The sequence below is a fragment of the Diaporthe citri genome (genome assembly GCF_014595645.1).
Source record: "Diaporthe citri strain NFHF-8-4 chromosome Unknown scaffold_3, whole genome shotgun sequence".
In the NCBI taxonomy this organism is placed as follows: Eukaryota; Fungi; Ascomycota; class Sordariomycetes; order Diaporthales; family Diaporthaceae; genus Diaporthe; species Diaporthe citri.
The window spans coordinates 627,970-651,011 of record NW_025064848.1 but is presented as its reverse complement, the minus strand read 5'-3'; the positions used below and the strand labels follow the sequence as shown (position 1 = coordinate 651,011).

Here is a 23,042-nt window from a genome sequence, read left to right as displayed (position 1 = left end):
ATCTTGAAGCCTTAGATATGGGCAGCTCAGGTCCTGACTGGCAGCTTCGGCTGGAACAAGACGGCTTCGTCGTCCTTCCGAACAGAGTATCCGCCGAAGACTGTGCCGAGTTCCGTGAGGAAGCCCTGAGCTGGCTTGAGAGGTTTCCTCATGGATTCAAGCGCGGCGACCGTTCAACATGGACTTCAGAGCATCTCCCTTCTAGCGTAACGTCAGACAAGATCCCAATAAAACCTCGAAGGAGGGTTATGAGTTCATACTGACGGACAAGCTTAGGGGTGGACTCTATAATCGATACTCGGTAGGACATGAAGCATTCGTGTGGAAGATCAGATCGTGAGTTGGCAGGTCGACTGCTTCACAGCTTGGTGGCTGACCATAATAATGAAGCCAGCCCAAGATCCTAGAGGTCTTCGCCCGGCTCTGGGGCACCGACGACCTGATTGCCAGTTTTGACGGGATCAACATCACCTTGCCCATCAACGAGGAAACCGGCAGGACGGACATCAAGCCAACAGGCGCCTGGCCTCGTAAGCGCACACACAATCTTTTCACATGACAATGCCGGGAGACGGAAACTGACAGACAACGTACAAACCCAGACATGGACCAGAACCCCCGCAAACACGACCACTTCGAGCTATACCAAGGCATAGCCAACCTCGCCCCCAACGGGCCCCAGGACGGCGGCCTCTGCGTCCTCAAGGGGTCGCACCTGCTGCACGAGGAGCACTTTGCCGCCACGGGCGGGTTCCGCCCGGCGCAGGACTCGGGCGAGAAGGAGAACGGCTACAACTTCACGGCGGCCGACGCGGACTGGTACCGCGAGCGCGGGTGCGAGGAGGCCAAGGTGTGCGCGGGCGAGGGCGGCCTCATCCTGTGGGACTCGCGGCTCATCCACTGGAACGCGAGCCCTGTTGGCAGCCAGGTGCGCTTCGCGACCTATGTGTGCTACTGCCCGCGGTCGCTCATGGACGAGGCTGGGCTGGCGCGCAAGCTGGAGGTTTTCAAGGAGCGGAAAAGTACGACGCATTGGCCGGTGAGTTGTGGATGTCCCTCCCCCGTTGGTGTTTGTCGTCAGGATCTGTGTGATTGTGAGCTGACCTGGGTCCTACCAGCAACAAAATGTGGTCCCTGTCGATCGCAAGAACAGTAACGCGGTCCCTCGCCGGCCGGACGGCTCGCCGGACCAGGCTAATCGGACGCGTCCGTTCGTGGAGCCGGAGGAGACACCGGCAATTCTAAGGCTCGTGGGCGTGAGGGCCTGATGATCCCTCTCGTGTCTACGGCATGTATATGGGCCAAGAGTTTGGGATAGAATAGACTGTTAGATGGTAGAAGGAAAGCCCATAGAGGAGTGCTACGCGTCGTTCCCCTAACTCCGACTGTCACGCCGCGTGGATGATATTCTAGCGGTGTCTCAGGCTGTCTCCCAATGTAACAGCATATTATCGGCAATAGTCCGAGTTGGGAAGTGCCCATCTCGTCTAGGAACTCGCGCTCTCAACCACAACTCCACCGCCACATCGTGCAACTGGGTCCAGAAAATTGAGACAAGTGCGCCTCGGTTCCCCATCCACGATGAGACATGCCACCTGTCGATCGGCAGCCCTGCCCCAAGAGTGTTCAGATGAACCCGTTCACTATTTGTTAGTGCTGCAACACGATGGGGTGCAGATGGGAGTCAGGTGGCCGCCCGCCCCGGGTCTTGGAAAGGTTGCACACGCGCTTGGACAAGTCCCTCACCCCGTAGCGCGCTTTCCCCCCCAGATTGTGGCACAAAACGGTGTGCGGGACTTTAATAAGTGAACCAGCCATATTTCTTGTCTTATGCCGGCAGAGGGCGAGCGCCACGCCTCGGGATGCTCGGCAGGGACTAGCTCTAGGTCTTGGGGGGGGGGCGGCCCCCAAAAGCGCCACGGGAAAAGCTTGCGGGGCTGGGTGTATGGGTGCCAGGGTACGGGGAGGCAGAGGGGTGTGTTGTGTAAATCAGACGACCTCGCCTTGGCCATCAGAAGACCAAAGACCAAGCTTGGGCCTTTGTTGAGGGATGGGATTAAGACGCAGAGATGGTCAGCCATGAATGAGGTGTCGGGCACGGATAGTTGCACGGATATCAATCACACACATCTCAGGGGGGAATTAAATATAGAAAACGTGCAGACCTCTGGATGCAGAAGAATCTTGGGCGGACGTCCGTTTGGGAAAGAGATGCATGATTCGCATGCCAGTATTTCTTGGAGACCGTCCTGTTGACCTGGTCTCGAGGGCAGATCGGTGTTGCATTTAATCTCGGAAATCTTGTCCGCATAGTCACGAGCGGTCTTGGAATGCGAGTACTCAACATGAGGTTCATCTCTTTGGGCTCCCCCGGCTGCATCAAACTTGGTGGAAACCCTGCCCTCGACCAGACCGGCGACCTCGAAAAGCTACACCTGCAAGACGCGGTATTGGAGCTTTGCCTCCTCCTTCGCACCACGGTTTGCGCGTCAGGCTCCCCTTAATCTCAGGAAACACGAAAGAACACTGTCACCCCGCACTGGGACAGGAGGACTACGCCTGGGGAATTGGCCTGTAATGGTGCGGAACGTTGCAACGTAGGAGCACATCATTTCTTGGCACAGTAGTCTGACCCCAGGACCCTACGAGGATGACTGCATAAGCCGGCCATTAAATTGACATCATCCATGCGCTTTGTTTCTCGCGGATATGGGACGATGTGGGTTCTTCCCGCATGTCTTGCCGGCTCGCCTCGCTCCAAGGCATTCATTGTTCCGAGCGGCTATGTCCTGTTGTCCCAGGCCAAGGGACCATGTTGTGTTCTCTCTAGTGTACTCGTGGGCAATACCGTCAGACCGCCCGAGTAATTCAGGCCGATGGGAGGTGAGATTGCTATATCATAATACCGCACAAGCTCGGCCAAGGGTGACGGGTGCAGGGATCTCCCACATTTTCTATGGGCCGCCTGTGGCTCCATCCCCTTGGCGTCTGGGTCAGGCCCGGGAGATACCCGTGGCTTACGCTGGGGCTACCCCAGACTTTCGCGGGACGCCGGTGGTGGGGGAGGATGGAGTTCGTTATCGACGAGATGGAATTGTGTGTGGCTGGTCAGACCTAGGATGATTTTGGGGGCCTGCTCCTCCACCTCACCAAGTGCTGATTGCTGGCAGTCTGGCAGAGAGCCGTACGGGCTGGATTTCAGTACATAATAAGGCTCCCATTGTGTGTCGAAAATCTGTCTCCTCGGCTATGCACATGCAAGGAGAACGAACCCACGAACAGCGGCCACCCTGCCATCGTCCGATCGTGCACGCTGTCCTGCCCTGCCTCGCCTGCCAAGGGCGTTCGTCGGATCGATTGTTTCCCCTGCAACGATGTCGCACCCACACGAGGTGATCAGCACTCTACCCAACCCACATCACCGGATGCAGCGTCACTGCAGGTAATCACTAGACCAACAAGTTCCTGTCCATCGTGCCTGGAAGGATCCTGCCCTGCTGACATGTCCAGATGGCTCCAACTGCTGTCCTTTGGTGCCTGATTGGAGCCCTCAGCAAATTGTCCACTTGGCTGTGTGCTGCCATGCTGCTGTTGTCTGCAAGTACCGGGGCTTACCGCGTAGTGCTAGTCGTCACCTATCCCCGATCAGGAAAACAGCAGCGCCCATCTTGGAACCAGCAGCAAGATCGCAAGGCTCGCGAGAGAAAGACTCCTCATGTTACTCCAACTCAAGACAACTTTGTCAGCGTCCAGCGTGCCAGCAAGGCCGCTTTCATGCAGGCCGTGCGCATATATGGGACTAACAGGAGGAGCCATTTTAGAACCCCACGGCTATTTCTCCGGCGGTGATTTGCCGCCTGCCTTTGTTCAGCTCGTCCAGAGTCGCAGGCGTCATGCCAGCGTGATGCAGTCCGACCATGCGGGCATTGCGGCCAAGGGCGGACAACCTTTCTGGTCCTTCTGGGCGCAATCTACCAGCGCAAAGCTTCTCGCACCTCGCCCTGTCACGATGATCCCGGCCAAGCTCCCAAGCTCCCCTGGTTCCTGCACGCGGGGCCCATCCTGGTAGTCAGGCGCAGCGGTCAGACTGCACAGAAGTGTGTGCCCGCCAGCCCAGCCAGCCCAGCCCAGCCACTTCTGCCCCTCCTCCTCCTCCTCCACCACCAAGGCCTGGTCGTCCCGACCCCAACCGCACACGCATGGTGTAATCCTGGCATGCAGATGGGATATGTCAACGTGCATCCCTAATGTAAACACACTTCTCGGTCCCCAGGGCCCGGGGCCGGCGAGAGCTCCATCACGGTTGCGCGCCCGCCACCATGGCTCGGCACGAAATATAGTCTCCATATAATAAGTTATAAACCGCCCGGTCGACCCGCTCCCTTCTCGAGCTTGTCTAGTCCGGCCCCAGGCTCCTCCTGTTCTTCGTCTGCCGTGCCTGTCGCGTTGCTGCCCTTCCCCTCTTTACTAGACGCGGTCGTTGAGAGTGTATTGTCGCGAAGGCAGCCTCCCAGAACGACATCCATAGGCCCTGCCTGACCTTCGCTGTGCATTGGAACAAGACAAATCAGTATTCCGCAGACCCAGTCCCTCCTGACGTGAACATGCGTTCCCGAGCCCTCAACCTCCTCTGGCCGCTGGCCGCGGCCGCGCAGAGCCCTCCCTTCAGCAACAGCAGCTGCACGGGCTCGCCGTCGACGCCGGTGCCGTACCAGCTGCAGACGCCGCCCCTCGACACGCCCTGGACGGACAAGGTCGGGCTGAACCCGTGGCCGGAGCACCCGCGCCCGCAGCTCAAGCGCGAGGACTGGGTGTCGCTCAACGGCATCTGGACGTACCAAGGGGCCGGCAACGCCACCAACGTGACCGACGTGCCCTGCGCGCCGCTGCAGTACGAGACGCTGATCCCGAGCTGCATCGAGAGCGCCATCTCGGGCCTGCAGGTGCTCGACACGTCCGCCATGTGGTTCGCGACCACGTTCCAGGTGCCCTCCGACTGGGACAGCAGCCAGAATGTGCTGCTGAACTTCGAGGCGGTCGACTATGAGGCGACCGTGTACGTCAACGGCCAGCAGGTCAGCTTCCACCGCGGCGGGTACTTCAGGAACACCATCGACGTGACGTCGTATCTGAGCTCCAACGGGACCAATGAGCTGTAAGTGACCGATCGTGCCGAGAATCCGGCTAAATTTGGGGGCGAGACCTTCCCGTGTCACGAGAAAGGCCGGAAAAAGAGATGACTGACCACGGTAAAACTGCACAGCAAGGTGTTTGTCTTCGACCCGACAGACCTGCCCGGCTATGTGATCCCCATCGGCAAGCAGACCAAGAACCCAGAGCACATCTTCTACAGGCCCTGCAGCGGCATCTGGCAGACGGTGTGGCTCGAGAGCGCCCCGGCGACGCACATCACGCAGCTGGACGTCAAGGCCGCCGCCGACGGGTCCACCACCGTCAACGTGCACGCGTCGGGCAACAGCACGGGCCAGCCCGTCGAGGTCACGGTGCTGGACCAGGACGGCAGCGTGCTCGGCTCCGGGTCGGGCACCAGCGGCTCGCCCTTTGACTTCACCGTCGACGGCGTCGACCCCTGGAGCCCGGACTCGCCCACCCTGTACAACCTGACCGTCACCCTCGGCGACGACACCGTTTCGAGCTACACGGGCTTCCGCACGGTCGGCCGCGGCGTCGTGGATGGCGTCCAGAGGCCGCTGCTGAACGGCGAGTGGATCTTCCAGTGGGCGACGCTGGACCAGGGCTTCTGGCCTGACGGGATCCACCTCGCGCCCAACTATGAGGCTCTGATCTTCGACCTGCAGGAGCTGAAGAAGCTCGGCTTCAACGCCGTCCGCAAGCACGTGAGTAATCTGTGGGGGCTGTAAGCTTGGTGGTTGAGAATGGATGAATGGTGCTGACGAACCGCGACCCATCAGATCAAAGTTGAGCCTGACCTGTTTTACTATGCCACCGACTCTCTCGGTCTCATGGTCATCCAGGACATGCCATCCATGTCCCCGCGTGTGCCACTGCCCAACGGCGATCAGCAGGCAGAGTTTGAGCGCCAGCTCGACATCCTGATCAACGAGCACTTGAGCTACACCTCCATTGTGACCTGGGTAAGTCGCTCCCCACGGCCGAACAGAGCTGCCCGCCCGCCTTTCCTCGAGACATCGGCCATGAATTAACGTTTTGTCCAGATCATTTATAACGAAGGCTGGGGCCAGATCCGGACGCCGCCGTACCCCGAGTACGCCATCGCCGAGCGCATCAGGTCCATCGACGGCAGCAGGCTGATCGACGCGACGTCGGGATGGTACGACCACGGCGCGGGCGACTTCTCCGACAACCACAAGTACGCGAGCCCCCAGTGCGGCGCGCCGTTCTACTCGATCCAGTCCTCCCCCTACGACAGCAACCGGATCGGCATCCAAGGCGAGTTCGGAGGTATCGGCCACAACGTCTCCATCGAGAAGTAAGTTTTCCTTCCCCTTACCCTCCCCCTGCGTGCCTGCATCAGGCATTGGGAGCGAAAAGCTGACAAACGGCTTCCCCAAAACACAGCCTCTGGAACGTCCAGGCGGCAATCGACACCATCAACCAGACCTACGAGGTCAACATCGACCTCGAGGCGTACAACTACCGCGCCCACGTCATCTTCGAGGAGTACAGGCAGCAGATCGAGCTGTTCGCCTGCAGCGCCGGCGTGTGGACGCAGACGACCGACGTCGAGGGCGAGGTCAACGGCCTCCTCACCTACGACCGCCGCATCGAGCGTGTTGATGTCCAGCAGTGGCAGGACGACATCCAGGCCCTGTACGACGCGGCTGCCGGGAGGGGCGGGGCGGGGAACTCAACTGCTTCGATGGAGAAGATGCGGATCCGAGACCTTGATGGATGAGCGATTTATATGTGGAGGGAATTAATCTGGATGGGTGGTTTTTTGTACATACATTAGCCTTATCAATTCCCTCGTTGCCCCTTACAGGCCCCATGAGACTGCTCATGTGGCAACAGGAGTCTATGGGCCCTGCTACTATGGATCAGTACTCTTTTTGGTGGGACTCCTGCACTCTTACTATAAAAGGAGCAGGCACGTCCAAGCTGTGCTCATTTCTGTACTGCTCATCCTTAGTTAGACCTTGGACCTTGGCAGTACTCGTTTGATTGTGTCGGGTGACGTCTCTTTGTCTAGAAACTCTCCAAGGAAACCATGATCGAATAGAAGCCATCGTGACAAGATGGACGATAAAATCTTTCCTCCGAACTTGGGTGATTTCAAACTTGTGGGAGTTCAGACCATTCAGCCCTTGCCGAAAACCCAAACCAAGTTGGCAATTCCGCCTCTTTCCAACAGTGATGTGCCCAGAGCAAGTGTAATTGACTTTCTTAGAGAGCTCCACAAGGCAAAAGAATGTGAAAGTGACCAGCTCATGATTAAACGAAAATTGACGGAGGCAGTTGAGGTCCCCAGGCGCACTTGGTCTCATGGGGGAAACAGAGGGCATTTCTGGATTTTCCCACAACTCTTCGCAGCTGTATCAAGTCGGATTTGCCCAGGTGGGCTGCAGGCGTTGACACAAAACTTCCTAGAGCTTCAGATTTGTCTAGATCAGTGCTGGCCCTTCAACAAGACCTACATCATCTTTCGCATTCACCTGACTTCGTAACCCATACGGGGAAGTGCTCACCTCCAAAAGACTGACAATCCACTTTGTCCATTTCTGTTAAGGCTTTGCCTGTCACCCGCATTTCAATTCACAGACGCGTGCACACAGGACTCGGCTCGATTATGACTTGAGACCTAAGACACATGCAGTCTCGATCGGCCACCTGACTTCAAGAATTGGACGACAATATCAACCATCCTGACATCAACTCACAGAAGAACAACCATTCCTCAGGTCGACCTCAGGTAACTAACTACACGATGGCTGAAGATGTCAGCACGCTCGATCAAGCCATGGACATCGACGCCGATGTGCCTCGTGTGCCCTCCACTGGCAGCACTTCAGTTGCCACATCTCGAAGCCCCCTCCGTGCTCGTCGCAACCTCCCCAATGAAAACGACAAGAGACGAAACAACCAGGTGGACGACAGCCTCAAGCCTCGTCCCGATGCCAAGGTCCACAAGTCTTCATCAAACGCAAACACCACTCGCCACAACCCCTCTTACCTTGAAAAGCAGAAACGCAAGATGATGATGATCAACGTCCAGCGAAACCGCAAACTGCGCATCCAGAACGCCATCGCCAATGGCACCTTCCAGATACGCCCCCTGGGCTACGACTCTGTCGAGGCAGACCAAGGTGAGCCGCAGCAGCTCGAGCGGCTGAACAAGGACCTCGTGACCCAGGCCCTGTACTCACCCGTCCCGGGCATGGCCTTCGACCCCACGATGACCTCCTTCAGCGAGGCCGACATGGGCGACCTGGTCCAGGCGCTGGAGGCGTTCCAGATGCACCTGGCGCGAAAGGGAACGATCGTGCTCTCGGACAGGGCGGGCCCACTGCTGCGGAGCTTCGCCCGCGACGTGCTGGCCATCGTCCTCTTGCAGCCGGACAAGCCTGGCTGGAACATCAGCGTGGACGACTTCTGGGCCCGTGTGGCCTTGGATTACCAGCAGTCCAAGAAGCTCAAGTGGCTGACCTTGAGGGTCATGAAACTGCTCGAGCCCGCTGAGGAAGACACTGCCCCGAAGCGGGGCAAGGGTCCGCCGTTCGCAGCCCGTATGAACGTGGTCCTGGATGCCCTGAAAGCTCCGGGTAAGGTTCCCGTTCTTGACAAGGTACGTTATGTCGTCCACTCATCGTACAACCTGTGTTTTTGGCATTTATGCTCACAGTGTTATCTCTCAGGCCATTGCTGAGGCGAGTGAGGATATTCCCCCTTTCATCGTGGCCCAGCCGTCCACCCTACGATGCCTCATGGGCCATTTCGAGGCCGCGCGCTCCCGATACCTGGCCAATCTCAACAACTCCCTTGGTACTGGCAGCCAGAGCAACCTCGGCCCTCACAAGCCCACGCCGGGCTTCAGCATGCCTCCGAGAAACCAAGACCAGTACGCCTCCTCTGAGGACGAGGACGATGACTTTCAGGGTGGAATGCTCGACGGCGGTGTCGAAGACAATACCCAGGTCGAGGAGGGGGTGCCTTCCTCACACACCCAGTGGTTCTTGGTGAAGCTTGACAATTGGATGGCGTCGAAGAATGGGCAGCAGCAGGGCGGCGTTGATGTCGACATGCTCTCGGCCCTGGATCTGGTAGATGCCAACTGAGGCTTTTGAGAGGGAAGAGGGATGATGGAAAGGATTCGTGTTTGTGTATTTTTGGGAGGCTGGTCGGGGAAGAGCATCTCGCAATATGCCCACCTGGAGACGAGAGCAGTGCCTTAGCCACCTTGTACGACCATTGCAGCTGGACACCCTCAGGACACGTCTCTGAGGGAAGGGCCCAGCGGCTTTCCGCCCGCTAGGAGGCAGCACACCAGCACGCCGACTGATATCTCATGACACAGGGTCTAGATAGAGCTGAATTGAGACAGAATGCCCCATCTAGGCACTAATCAAGCTTTTAGACCAATCTCGGCCAGCCTTTGTATCTGAAAGGCCAGGGATACATGTTGCATCGGCCAGAGTAGTGGGTGCGTTGAGATCCGCTCGTTTACCAGCGTCGCCTTCTGTGATGTAACACACTCCAATTCACACCTGTATTCCAGAGTCTCGGGATGCTTTAGCCCGCGTTGTAATCTTTTCAACAGGGACTAGGACGGTCGCCACACCTCGCGCCAGCATCACACTATCACGCCTGATGGTTTAGCTCCACGAGTCTCCCAGGATCGGTTCGATACTTCGCTGTGGGAGATTTGACCTTTCCCTCCAACTGTTACCACACAAGTGGCTGAAGGTACAGAACATGAGAAATACGCCTGACCGTACTTGAGTGTGCGGCCTCGATCCGAGTATGCAATTGTTATTGATGACCTGTTGGCTGGCAGACATCATGGCGTTCAGCTATCGATGTCGTTCGAGGAGAAGCTGTCTCTACCCAGGTGTGGGCTGACGGCGCTATTTGGCTAATGTTGCACTGCAAGACATCGGTAGTGTTCCTTGAAGTAGATAATGAACCCGTTAGTGGGGATTTGATTGTGGTTGACGGGGAGAGGTATGATCAATCTACAGTGAGACATCAACCGCCAGCTGAACCGGGCGCCGGTGTTCCAATTGCGATTTGATGGAATATTTTGAGGTTATTGCGGCCAGCGCGGAGCCAAACTAGCACGCCAAGGAGACTGGAGCAGTCTGGGTGACATCGCGATGTTTACCATTAAATGTGCGGAGTTTGTCCGCCGGCGCGATTGGAAGACTGTTCTGGATCACCTGAGGCCAGATCGAGGCCAGATAAAAATAAAAGACGAGCCCCCTCCCCCTTGGTAGTATCCAGGCCTGCCTCTGTGCTCTAGATCTGGGCTGGAGAGTTCCAGGTGGCGAGGCCCTTCCATCGGTGAGCGGCAGGGACAACCTCCTGAAGCGGGGGCACGATGTTTCCGCAGCCAGCCACACCTCATCTATCCCAAATGAAACCCTTCGGGCCCGTGGACCCTGAGACTAACTGCCAGTGGGTAGCTTAAATCAATTAAGGTTGACCCGGTGGCAACCGATGACCCTGGGAAAATGGCGGGTGAACCGGGGCGCCAACAAATAGGCTGCGGTCTGGACTGAGATAGCTTGGGTCCCAGAGCGCCGGAGTTGCGGGTAGCAATATGGATAAATACAACCCAGGCTCGACGGCTTCGCAGACTATCGCAACTGTGGCGACAACTTCTCGAAAGTGGAGCCATGTGATCCCCAGAATTAGTCCGGCCATTCTCTGTCTATAAAGAAGAGGCTCCACTTCTTGGAATCAAGCATTGGTCCCCTAGGCGTTGTCAGACAAGCCAGACGAGGATATTCCCGAAGCGATCACACGGAGATCACCACAGCTTCCAAACCTCACTTCTCTCCCGCCGATATTAGTCACCCATCCGCTGTAAGCAACACAGTCCCGGAGATGCTGTCCAGACTCCTCGCAACCACCCTCTTCCCCCTCACCGCCCTGTGCTCCCCCTTCCAGCCCGGCGTCCTGAGCCCCCGCGAGCTGCCCGCCTCGGTCGGCACCGTGACGCAGTTCCGCTACTCGGGCAACGGGTGCACCCAGGGGTCTAACTCGGTGACGCGCTCGGGCGGCTGGGTCTCGCAGACGTACAAGTTCTCCCAGTTCGAGGCCGACACCATCACCGCCGGCACGCCCACCACCGAGAACTGCGAGCTGCACTTCCAGGGCGCGGGGCTGAGCCCCGGGTGGCAGGTCAGCCTCGCCGAGGCCGACGTCACGGGCAAGCTGGTGCTGGCGCCCGATGCGAAGGTCAACTACTACTGGCAGGTGTACTGGAGCGATGACGCCGCCGACACGGTGAGTCTTGATAACTACCCCAGCCAAATTGGCACCAAGGAGAATGCCATAACGCTGACGGATTTCTACACAGCTTGCGCTGCAAGGAACAATCGACAACACTGGGGGCAAGAACAAGATCACCAACAACAACTACACGGTCAAGGCCAACGTAACCGACTCATTGTGGTCGCAGTGCATCGGCGCGGACGGCAACCCAGGCATCCTGAATGTCAACTTCAGGGTAGCAATTGTTGGCGATGGAAGCTCATTCGACGTTGATACAGAGACGTTGAATTATAAATTCAGGAAGTGCTGATAGCTGGGGGAGGGGGGGGGGACTCTACGATGGTCTTATTTCAAGCGTTTGGTTGACTCATTTTATCTATTTAAGCATGTGTAAGATGAAAATAAATCCTAATTTGGATCTTAACCCAACCTGTGTTCCCAGTTGAAAGGCTCAGAATACCTCTACAAAGTCAAGACCGAAGAGACTTCAACCGGAATTTTTGAGCAGGTGTCATTTAGCTCAGGCTCTGCAGGGCTTGCCACAAAGCCGTGATCATGGACGATGCCCGCTGTTGGGGATCTAAATGACCAGAGGGACTTTGTTACTCAAAGTCGTACCCAGGACGTGTTGTTGGAAAGACGTTTTGAGAGCTCCGTATTCGGGAACGAAATATTTCTTGATGAACTATTTCGCAAGGGCACGTGTATATGAAATACAAAAGTTAAATTTCAAAATAATTCATAGCGTATGCGAGCCAGTAAGAGTTTCACAACAGTGGCTAGCAAAAGGGCACTCGTGTATAACGAAAACAAATCAAACTAGGGCATGGCAAATCAAGTAAGAAGCTGTGTTATTACATAAAGACCAGGCCGGATAAAACTAAAAATAAACTTCAGAGAACATTACCTAATATTTGGGTTACAAATGTGATTAAAGCAAATTTTGCGAATTCTGATTTGAAAGACAAAGAGAAGATTTGGGTCGTCTTGTCTACCTTCATCCACACTGGGAAATGTCAATGCACCACCAGCCTTTATGTTGGAGGAGTGCATAGGATTAGAGGAATTCTTTGCGAATTCATCACAAAATGCCTCGGTGAGCGATTCGTGGAAGAGCCCGACAACGCCAACAGACATAACCACGTGGCGTTTTGAGCCTTTGGTGGAGGCTCAACATCATGCTCGGGACGACACTTCACCTCCACTAAGGTCCTGGCTTTCGCCAGCTTAATTCTCTTGCGCTGTGACATCACGCCGGCGAGCCAAGGGTGGGTGGGATACTGCGGGATACAAGGAAACACATGCTGGATTTCACTTGCCCGGTCGAGATATCAGCGTTCAGCTCATCTCGCATGATAATAACAAGTGGTATATTTTCCTCTCGGAGACTGGCAAGCCAATCGAGACATCGAGTGAGGATGTAAATGCAGCCAAAGTGGGTGTATGAATGGGTCGTTGGTTGGGCTGTCATAGCTATAGATATGCCGCTCCTAGGCACTGCCCAGTTTGAGTCAATGTGGTATTTCGGGAATGGTATACAATGCAAATTGATGGTTGGAATAAATTGTTCTTCCATTTTAGGCAATTGTGCGACAGAGCGCGAGAATAGAGCCCGGGAAGGGATCCAGGCAAGAAACGTGGGAACGATGTGGATTGATAGCAGTAAAGGCATGGCGTGCACTGGTCCGTTAATGCCGAGTATCGGAGAAATGAACGTCGGTTCTCGCGTCATTGGCGACAAAGACAGCACCGGCAATATCTACGCGCTGAAGCTGCGAAGTGCATGAGCCTACACCTCTGCAACTTCAAAAACTTGACATCGCCGCCGCGAAATTGAATCTCTGTGCGCTTGCTCGGCTGCACCAACAATTCATCTCCATCATGAGGCAAGTAGAGGCAGCATCGGCCAGCGGGGTGACCACCACAGAATCCCCCGCAGTCCTCAACGTGGGCGACCACGCGTTCCCAGACGTCGATGGCAACTGGACAGGTTTCCCGAAGCAAGGCGGACAGTCCCTATCGTACTGGCTGCAGGGCGTCCGATGCGATCCTTTGCTCGACCATAGATCGACACCAGAGCTGCCCGCGGCTGCAGACATCGTCGTCATCGGATCTGGCGTGAGTTGGTCCATGCTAACTAGTTGCATCCCCGGCAATACGGAAATCAGGGGTCTTGAGGCATTTCATCCGCTGATGTGTCTAGATTACGGGAACTCTGGTTGCCAAGCAATGCCTAGAGACATGGCCAAAGAAGAGCGTCGTTGTGCTCGAGGCTCGCGAGTTCTGCAGCGGCGCAACCGGACGAAATGCTGGCCACTGCAAGCCAGACCAGTGTGAGCTATGGGTGTCACCTAACTTTGTCACTTGACTAATCGATGTTGTAGGGCGAGGCTTCGGCAAATACGAGAAGGCCTTCGGTACGAAACAGGCCCTGCAGGTAGGGATAGACTTGCATAATATCCCGAAGGAGTCGGCTTACATTGGACCATAGATACTGAAAAACGAACAAGAGACATGGGAGGGCCTGGTGAAGTACGCCCGCGACAACAATGTGGACTGTGATCTCTGGGTAGGCGATACTCTCGATGTAGCCATGACACCGGAAGTCGCAACATTGGCCCGGGACGTGTTTGAGCGATACAAAGCCGCAGGCGGGAAGGTTGACCACATCAAGGTCACGCTTGACCCAACCGAGGCCAGCAAGATCTCTCGGCTCAAGGGAGCCCAGGCGTGCTTCGCATGGCCCGCATCGACCCTCCAACCATGGAAGCTGGTCGCCCATATCATGCGTAGCAACACCGCACAGGAGCCGCGCTTCAACTTGCAGACGTATACCACCGTTAGCAAGGTGACAGAGGGGAACGAGCCTGGGAAGTGGGTCGTTCACTCCGACAGGGGAGAGATCGAATGCTCGCGAGTGGTGCACGCCACGAACGCGTACGGCGCGGCGGTTGAGCCCTCCCTGCGAGGCCTAGTTGTCCCAACGCCACACATGTGCAACAAGGTCGTCCCACCAGCGAGCTTCGCGGGATCTAGAGCGTTGAGGAACTCGTATGGGGTGTTGTTACCCGACGGCGCCCTCTTCAGCGTCAATCCACGGCCAACGTCTGATGGCGTCATAATGTTCGGAGGCTCCAACCCCGGCCAGAGGAAGTTCAGAGAGTGGCTGAAGAAGCACCCCGAGCGGTGGACTGACGATGGTCTTTCTGGGTTCCCGGAGATAACTGCGGCTGTCAAGGCACTCGCCGAGGAGCAGCTTGAGGGCTGGGCTGCGGCGGTGCCGGGGCCGGGTACGCTCTATGATTACAGCTGGAGCGGGATCATCGGTAATACGACGGATGGTGTTCCTTTCATTGGGGAGCTGTCGGGACTTCCAGGGCAGTGGATCTGTGCTGGACATAATGGCCATGGAATGGCGAGGACGTTCACTGCTGCTCCTGGGCTCGTCAAGCTGATGGACGGTGCTCCGTGGGAGCAAGTTGGGTTACCTGACCCGTATCAGCTCACAGCCGAGCGGTTGTCGAGGCTGAGAAATTTGTCGAAAGAGGAGGTCGTTGTGATCTGAGCTGCGTAAGGGACAGATATGCCGAGGTGGTCTTCTTCGACCTCAGACGGTGTAGGTGTAACAGAGGAGGTGTACTTTCGAAGGCCTTGTACAGAATGTAAATGCTTGCTTCTCACTTAGTCAAGAATATGAAAGCAGATCTAGTATCTGGCTAGCGGACCTCCCAGCAATTCACATCACGGTGACTTCGCAAGTCCAGGGTCACAACCATTTGCCTGTTGATGAGGGTGAACCATGATATGGCTTAAATACCCTGCCAATAGGCCCGCATCTGCTGCTTGAGCAAGGCCACCGTTTGAGTGAAAACAGCTGAGTACGCTGAGTGTAGATGTGGTACGATGAATGGCGGTATTCACTCAACCCCCCAGTCACTGATAACGCCGTAAAATAGTTATAGCACAAATTGCAGGCCATTCGGTCTCTTCCTTTCTTGCTGCTATCTTCGGTAACCACAAGCAAGTTCTATTCCCCAGCTCGCCATAACAGTGCTGGTCCTTCTTTTCGTTGATGGATACCCACCTGATCTCCTCCAGTAACGAGAGGAGCGTCAACGCCTGAGAGTATTCACTTCAACTGCCACACTACTTAAACCTTGGACCCTCGATGACCGTCTTTTCCCAGACCAACCAACTCTACTTCCAATCCACTCAACACTTGACACCCTCAACTGGGCAAGTTCCATCTCGTCATAAAACACCTCCAAGATGGTGGTCTCAAATCTGATGGAGTCAATCTCCAGGGTTTGGCCCTTCAGCCGAGTCTTAGAGTTGACCGATGAGGGCTACTTCGTGAACCCCCAAATGAGCGACAGCGACCTCGACACGGAAGCCGACGACGGCGATGCTACCGATACAATTGATGAGGCCATGGCCCATGACACTGCTACAGTGAGCTTTGCAACCTTCGGTGCTCTTGTCTCTGGCCCACGTCTAACTGTCTCCCATAGCCGTCTGCGATCCAATCATTCCTCTCGACCGGGTGGCTTCCTGGACTGCCAGGACAGTACGATTCTTCTCCCACCGCGGGACACGAGGGTGACGCCCAGTATGATGACGACCATGACAACGAGCCAAACGGAACCACTGAGGTTGCTCCAATCAGTGCTTTCTCACACGGAAACTCCAACATCGACGAAATGCACGGCCAGAATGTCCTCAGTGCGCTCGAGGAGAGCGATTCAGACTCGCAAGAGACCGACGAGGACTCCACCAACGACACCAGGATTGCCAAAGAGGCCTCAATGGTGGAGAACGACGACCTCGAATCCCAACTGTTCAAGCACAACCCGTGGCGGACTCTTGCGAGATTCCGCAACCCCATGAGGCAGGCGGACGTCTCCCTGTACTCTCGCTTCCCCATTCTGCGCATGCCAGCCGAGCTTCTCTTCATTGTGGCTGAGCACCTGCCCATTGAATCCGCCGCCTGCCTTGCGCTTGCATGCAAGACGACGTACCTGGCCCTGGGAGCCGGCTGGTTCAGGATGCCGAAGCCCAATCTCTGGAACTTCCTCCTCATCATCGAACACGAACGCCTGAATTCATTCGCCTGTCCCCGTTGTCTCAAGCTCCACCGACCTCCGAACTCTTTCTCCGGGTATCACAGTCACCGGTGCAGCGTTTCGCGTGTGCTGGACACCGGCCTACCTGATACCATTTCGCCCGGACTAGTCAAGATGATTGGGAGAAAGTACTTCGAGGATCCCAGGGCGGCTCAGGAATGCCTTTCGTGGGTCACAATGGCTGCCAAGAAGACGACTCGGCATATCAAGCTCGCTACGCATGTCATCCCGCGAATGCTGGACGGGAGTCTGTTGCTCCGGACTGAGACCTACATTCATCCTTTCCGCAACGGCAATTTGACAGAGCGCTCCCTCATGGAAATGATATACCACATCGTAGTGCTCTGCGGGTTTTTTCACAACAAGCTTCCTCCAGTGTGCGACCATCAGGAGTGGGAATCCCTTCTCCCAAATCTTCCCACACTGTGGAAGTCTATCCAGCCAACCAGATGTGTCTGCGGCAGCAGTACAAGCAGCGGCAAGAGACACATGTTACGCTGCTATCCCACCAAGAGAATGTTCAGCCCGCCAGCTCGTGGTCTCAGGTCGCCAAACATAGCATGCTTCCTCACCCACAAGCAGCCCTGCAAATCCTGCAAGCGAAATGCCGACGATCTCTACGAGGGTGAGATAAAGGGCTGCAAGAAGTGCGCGACCGACTTCTGCATCTCTGCTCGTAAGGTGCCCGAAGTAGGCACTTGCCTGGTGCTCACCTCCTGGAAGAATATCGGCGGCGTCGGACCAGGCGATGCCGACAACTGGGACCGTCACGTCACGAGTCGCCGTTCGCCTTATGGCATGATCGAGGATGACTTTCGATCGGATCGCCAGGTGGGCAAGGTTTACAAGGCATTTGAGAACATCACGGGCGGCAGGGCCGGACGCCTTAAGCCCTACAGCCCGCAGACGGACTCGAAGATGGTTCGAGATCTCACCCGCCGCGTACGAAAGTATAGGCACAACGCGGATGATACCACAGACGCCGAGGCCTTGACGGCAAGTGAGGCAAGTGAGGAAGATGAGGACAGTTCGTGATTGTGCGGATGTTTTTTGGCGGGGTGCGGAAGTGGCACATTCGACGAGATACTTTGCAAACCTCGTTTGTGATAGGTTGAGGGTTTGGTCTCTCGAGCTGAAAGGGACACTTGTGGATGCTGCGAATGGGCGGGAGACACTGCGGGTCGTAGCTTAGCCATGAAAATTCGAGATGAGCTATAATTACAAATCTGTCTGCCGATGTGGGAAGCTTGGTGATTGAGTGTGTGCACATATTACCTAGGTATGTCAACTCATGATACTATTAGCTGATGAGAAGCCCTAGTCATTACACTTTTTTTTAAGCGTATCTTGATGCTCTATCAGTGAGATGGTCTTGCAAAGCGAACGTATTTCAGAGATCACATCCTGCAACATTGTATTCACCCTCTAGAATTTACTAAGTAGGTAAACTCTTGTCTCCTAACCCGCTAGCAGAGAGGCCAGGAACTCACTAATACTAGCCCAATAGTGGGGCATAGGTCATTGGGGCCCTTTAGGTCCCATGGGTTCTGCACCTGGATGGCTGTTAAATATTGCTTGCACTGGAGATTGGGTCCAAATCCGGTCCAGACGCTGACATAGAGTGCCCGGACTGCGTCTGGCATCCTGAGACGGCTCAGTTGAAACCACAGCCTTGTGACGCTATTGCGAAGATAGCGCCTAGACCGGAGGATCCGTCTACAAACATTCATGAACATTTCCCATGGAGCACACCTTCTCCCATATCAGTCCACGGCTTGGTCAACAAGGTACATCATAGCACTACTGAATCAGTGTGCACCTCAATGTCCTTTCTATTTCCTGTATAAATGCCGGAGCCTCCCCCATCTCCAGAGCCTTTCACCCTTCCTTGGACATGCCAAAGTAAAAGATAAGATTCACTAGCTTAACTTGGGCATCCTGTGACTAAGTTTACCTACACACTAAACTCTTGTCACGAAACAAGAACAAGACCAAAGACAACACCTCATTTGTTCACTACTACTCTCTTACACCAACCACACACTACTGTCACCATCTGAACCAACACCCCTGGTGGGACAACAACAGAAAATGTCGAAAGGCAAAGGAAAAGAGATCGCCACCAAGCCGGATTGGAAGGAGCAACTGGCCATGCTAGACCAAGAATTGGGCTGGGATGAGCAAGAGGGCTCGGACTGGGCGGACAGTTGCGAACCGGAGGAACAAGAAGTATTTAACCCAAACCGACCACTCCGAAGCGAGAATGACAAGAAGAACATTGCTAAAACTTTGCAGTCAACTGAGAAGAATCATGGAGCCTACTCCCAGGCCAAGCAAGAAGTTTCCTCAGGCGCCGTCACGACCGACTGCGACTACACCCCATGTCATGACTCACAACAACAATTCGGAAATGGCAGGAATCACGCACATTACGAACCATCAGACTCCATAGAAGATGACGAGGTCATGTCGGCGGACATGCAGAAGACCCTTTGGGAGGCAGCTGTGGAGGAGACTAGGTCTGCCGTCTGCGTGGACACCAGCACCGACGCTCTCTATGACTACGAGCAGGAGGAGGATGTTGATACGGCATCAAAACAACGAGAAGAAGAAGAAGACCTATCTGAACAGCAAGAAGAACAAGACGAAGAACATTTCCAGCCAAAGAGCAGGTTGGAAGCCTACATCTACCACCGCTTCGGTCCGGATATCAACTACGAGAACCGCTGCTCGTGCCACGAGCGCCTCTACGACTTCAGTGAGGAGCAAAACAAGCGCACGAGGGAGTACTTCGCCCAGGCCGGTGGATCGAACCTGATCAAGGACCCCTGCGTCCTGCTGCCATATCCGCAGGATGACCTCCCCGGCACGGAGAACGTCGACAAGCCGGTGCTGATGGTCACTACGCCCGAGGGCGAGACGCTGTACCCGCACGACATGGAGGAGTACCCAGAGCCGCCGGCGGCTTCGTGGCATGGGCCCAGGATCGGATGGGGAGGAGCTCCTACCCAGGGGGGGCATGTGGTACCGTACGAGGATGAGGATGGCGCAGATATTTGAGTAACGCATCAGGCGTTCTTGCATTTTCACCGACACACTTGTCATATTTGAGCGATGGGCGTTTGGGTATAGAGCCGTTGGCATATTCACGTTAGAGAGGACTCAATACATCGTCACTTTGGTCTGACGGAATAAATGAGACCATTCCGTCCACACATGTTTGCCTCCCTTAGATTGCGAATTCCCAGCATTTGAAATTAGATTGTGCAAAGTCTCTTGTCACTAACTCCTTAGTAGGCGTGCCCAAGCGTGCGCCCATGCGTGGCACTTGATAACACTGGTCTTTAGTGCAGACAAACATATAGGTCACGTGCAGCCGTGCTAGAGAACCTTGGGGCCCGGAAAGTGTGGTTTCTGTTGATTTGAGAGTATGCTGTGTCTGTTGGCGTTGTGACTAGATTCGCGATGCTGTGTGAAGCTTTTCTTCCTCCACTGTCCCCATGTGATGTTTCACCACTCTCCAGTGGGATTTCCTCCTTGGCTCATAGGTCGGAGTCGTCGTCAGGAAGGGGGGTCTTGACGGCACTCTTGAAGGTGCGCGCGAACGTCAGCCACCAATTGAGGTCCTTGTCCTGAAGGTAGTTGTCGTTTGTCTTGGGTGCCGCGATGTTTGGGTCGATACGGCCGACTGCTCCGGTCGATGCAGGCTTCGATTGGGAGGTCGAGGAGCCAAAATGGCCGGGCACTGAGGATGAAGACATGTTGACTGCGTCGCTGTGCTTAATGACGGATGTTATTTCGCAGTCTGAAACTTGAGAAGGGTTGAAGTGTGCGGTCTACATGTGGCCGGATCGAGGTTAGCGTGAGAACGACAACAGCCTTGGAGATGGGAATGGAGTTACCGGTTTGTGAGACAGCACGCTTTTCTACGATCCCTCAAAATACATCAACATGTGCTTGGTGACTGTTTTATGTTGATGGACAGAATTTTGGTACCTAAGAAGTGGATAGTTGGATTTGATGTTGATCCGCAGGCAACCGCCAAAACGGGGGACAGAAGTGGCTGCCTGTCGGTTGACCGCTGCATGCGGACAGCCAGCGAGCGGTGAATCTTAGTGGCAAATTGAGTTCACTTATAAGATGTCCTTGGCTCGCAGCTTCAGCCAATCCACGACCGGCCTATGGGATAGTGGGTATGTTAGCACATCCACCACCTCAGCCGTTGGCCATTCCCGTGCCCTATGCATTCAAACTAAGTACTTTGGTATTTATTTAGGTATCCAGGGCCGTTTCAAAACCAGAAAACTTTGGTTCATACGAAACTTAATTTTTGTTAACACAGCCGCTGCACTCTGCCGTGCAGCAGGAGAGGGCAGTCAATACGATATAGGCGTCTGCAGAACTCCAGGAGCGTTGATGGAGATGGACCGGCTCATATTCTTGCAATACCCGCTGCAAAAAGACGAACGGCGTGCTTTAACCCATGTTCAGTTCGCGCCACGAAATCTCCAAGTCCACACAAAGATAGCATAGGATAACATTGCCAGTGAAGACGCTCGTGATACCCCTGATCCCGCCTTACGTACACAAGCACATAAGAATGCAAAATTTCATGCAAACTTATCATAGCAAAATGAGCCACTTTATATTGCTTCTATACAAATCCTACATTAGGCTATAAGAAGAATACTGCCAGGCTAGTCAAAAGAAGTTCGTGAGGAAAGTGCTGTTGTTTATTGCGAAAGTATTTTGCTACAGGTTTCTACAATTTCAAAGACTTATAATAACGTACAAAGCCAGTCTGGACACAGGAAATATTCATCGGAGTTACCCGGAGGTTTAAGGAGCTCTTAGTGGCGAATCCCTCCCTGGATATAAGCCAACCAAAAAGACAGGATCCACGCTGATCCTCCCACGATATTCAAGATTATATGTTCATTGTCCACTCAAGGACTGTATGATCGCCGCTGACGACGGCGACGGCGGGCGCTCGCACGCCTGGCCTGACGGACCGTGGCTGGTGGGGTTGGGACACCTGCCGCTGGAGCCGGGAAATCCGACGGAAGGTCCGGGAAGTCTCCTGGAGTAGTCCTCTGCGGACCTCCTGTTGACGGCGGGGTCGGTAAGTGTCCCGGAGCTGTTTTCGGCGGTGGTGTTTTTGGTTCCTCAATTAACGGCGAGTTTTCCGCGCGCAACTTTGCTTTTGCTGCCTTCCGTTTCCTCCGCCTGACCCCGATAGTCAACGCAAAGATCCTCTTCAGGAGGTCATTGGTCTCCCACCGCGTGCCCTGTTTCGTGCCGCACACCCTGTCCCGCTGGAACGCCTTGATGACGTCGAAATGCCACGCGAAGATCGTCATCTGCGATGCCTTGTTGCTGACGAATGATTATTAGAGGGTCGTCATGTGAAGGTGAGAGGTTGGTGTATTCGGTCTTGCTCTGCCAATGCTTGTCCCGTCGGCGTCTCATGAGCTGCTCAAGGAGGCGCCAGTGCACCATGGTCCAGCGGGAATATCCATTTGGTTCTCGCTTATCCAGCCAAGCTTTGTTCCGATCGATCCATTTGTTCTGTTCGGGGACTGACACATCAGCAGGCTTGGGGATATTTGGCTGCGATAGCGCCCCCGGAAATGCCTGCTGGGTTTGCGGGGCTCTTTGGTCCTGGCCCGGAGGGATGTGAGGTTGCGGGAATGCTGGGCACCTGCAAAGAATATCACCATCTGCGTCACCAAAGTAGTTGACGCCGTAATCAATAAGAAGCTGCTCTCCTGCATCAATGCTTTTTATCGCTTTAAACGTGATGGTCTGTCGACCGCCCAACACGCTGTCGACAGCTTCGACGTTGAAGTCACGACAGCTGTGGTTCACGAAACGGGTCCAGTTTCCATAGTCTCTGGCGGACGAACTTGCAACATTTTTTATCTCGAATATGTAATCATCGTCCTCGCGGGCCGCTGCCATACGTGGGGGGATCAGCTCGCCAAAGTACTCGTCAAGAAGCTGGCCTTCGACAAGATCAACACCTGCGAAGACACCGAGGCCCATAGCATTATTTGGTGTAGGGCGTACTGTGAAATGGAGTATTAGTACCAAAGAAGTGACCATGTCAGTGGTTAGTATAGATCCAAGCCCGAGAGGTCCGGAGAGCCTAAACAATCTGGAAGGAATGGACTATAGCGGAGTACTCACTTTGGAATTGTTGCCGATAGTCCCGTCTCAATCGCTCCCTATGGAAAACGCGAACACAAGAACTCTTCGGACAGCCGCGCGGGCCCTGCTCACAATGAAAGCAGTTCTCTTTCCATTCCGCAGTCCGGTGTCCAAGAATACCTGCGATTGTTCTCTGATTGGCTCGCGGTATATCACTGGCCCAATTTGCCCTGTCGACTTGGAAGTCTTCGGTTTCACACGGGAATCCGTTTGCGTTTCTGGGAACAACGCCACCTGTGGAAATTTCAAATTGCCGTAGATCTAGAGGGTCTC

At 55.0% G+C, this 23,042-nt stretch overlaps 8 protein-coding genes across 8 annotated transcripts; 7 read left to right on the top strand and 1 right to left on the bottom strand.

Annotated features, from left to right (window-relative positions):
- Positions 1-17: 17 nt before the first annotated feature.
- On the top strand, positions 18-1,268 carry INS49_007784 (uncharacterized protein; the record flags this gene model as incomplete). The annotated part of the gene is made up of 5 exons (XM_043168531.1): positions 18-211; positions 277-336; positions 391-530; positions 603-1,039; positions 1,119-1,268. The coding sequence occupies 5 exons, from the start codon at positions 18-20 to the stop codon at positions 1,266-1,268; spliced, it is 981 nt and encodes a 326-aa protein (XP_043026211.1).
- A 3,336-nt stretch (positions 1,269-4,604) lies between these two features.
- On the top strand, positions 4,605-6,898 carry INS49_007783 (uncharacterized protein; the record flags this gene model as incomplete). Its single annotated transcript, XM_043168530.1, has 5 exons — positions 4,605-5,155; positions 5,264-5,858; positions 5,934-6,116; positions 6,198-6,472; positions 6,562-6,898. 5 exons carry the CDS (start codon positions 4,605-4,607, stop codon positions 6,896-6,898), a joined length of 1,941 nt encoding a protein of 646 aa, XP_043026210.1.
- Positions 6,899-7,927: 1,029 nt separating this feature from the next.
- INS49_007782 (uncharacterized protein) lies at positions 7,928-9,275 on the top strand (the record flags this gene model as incomplete). The annotated part of the gene is made up of 2 exons (XM_043168529.1): positions 7,928-8,785; positions 8,856-9,275. 2 exons carry the CDS (start codon positions 7,928-7,930, stop codon positions 9,273-9,275), a joined length of 1,278 nt encoding a protein of 425 aa, XP_043026209.1.
- Positions 9,276-11,046: 1,771 nt separating this feature from the next.
- On the top strand, positions 11,047-11,746 carry INS49_007781 (uncharacterized protein; the record flags this gene model as incomplete). The annotated part of the gene is made up of 2 exons (XM_043168528.1): positions 11,047-11,448; positions 11,522-11,746. The coding sequence occupies 2 exons, from the start codon at positions 11,047-11,049 to the stop codon at positions 11,744-11,746; spliced, it is 627 nt and encodes a 208-aa protein (XP_043026208.1).
- Positions 11,747-13,317: 1,571 nt separating this feature from the next.
- INS49_007780 (uncharacterized protein) lies at positions 13,318-15,001 on the top strand (the record flags this gene model as incomplete). The annotated part of the gene is made up of 4 exons (XM_043168527.1): positions 13,318-13,554; positions 13,640-13,769; positions 13,821-13,873; positions 13,928-15,001. The coding sequence occupies 4 exons, from the start codon at positions 13,318-13,320 to the stop codon at positions 14,999-15,001; spliced, it is 1,494 nt and encodes a 497-aa protein (XP_043026207.1).
- A 704-nt stretch (positions 15,002-15,705) lies between these two features.
- On the top strand, positions 15,706-17,594 carry INS49_007779 (uncharacterized protein; the record flags this gene model as incomplete). Its single annotated transcript, XM_043168526.1, has 2 exons — positions 15,706-15,888; positions 15,948-17,594. The coding sequence occupies 2 exons, from the start codon at positions 15,706-15,708 to the stop codon at positions 17,592-17,594; spliced, it is 1,830 nt and encodes a 609-aa protein (XP_043026206.1).
- A 1,056-nt stretch (positions 17,595-18,650) lies between these two features.
- Positions 18,651-19,619, top strand: INS49_007778 (uncharacterized protein; the record flags this gene model as incomplete). Its single annotated transcript, XM_043168525.1, has 1 exon — positions 18,651-19,619. The coding sequence occupies one exon, from the start codon at positions 18,651-18,653 to the stop codon at positions 19,617-19,619; it is 969 nt and encodes a 322-aa protein (XP_043026205.1).
- Positions 19,620-20,101: 482 nt separating this feature from the next.
- INS49_007777 (uncharacterized protein) lies at positions 20,102-22,604 on the bottom strand (the record flags this gene model as incomplete). The annotated part of the gene is made up of 3 exons (XM_043168524.1): positions 20,102-20,395; positions 21,572-21,935; positions 22,144-22,604. 3 exons carry the CDS (start codon positions 22,602-22,604, stop codon positions 20,102-20,104), a joined length of 1,119 nt encoding a protein of 372 aa, XP_043026204.1.
- Positions 22,605-23,042: the final 438 nt, after the last annotated feature.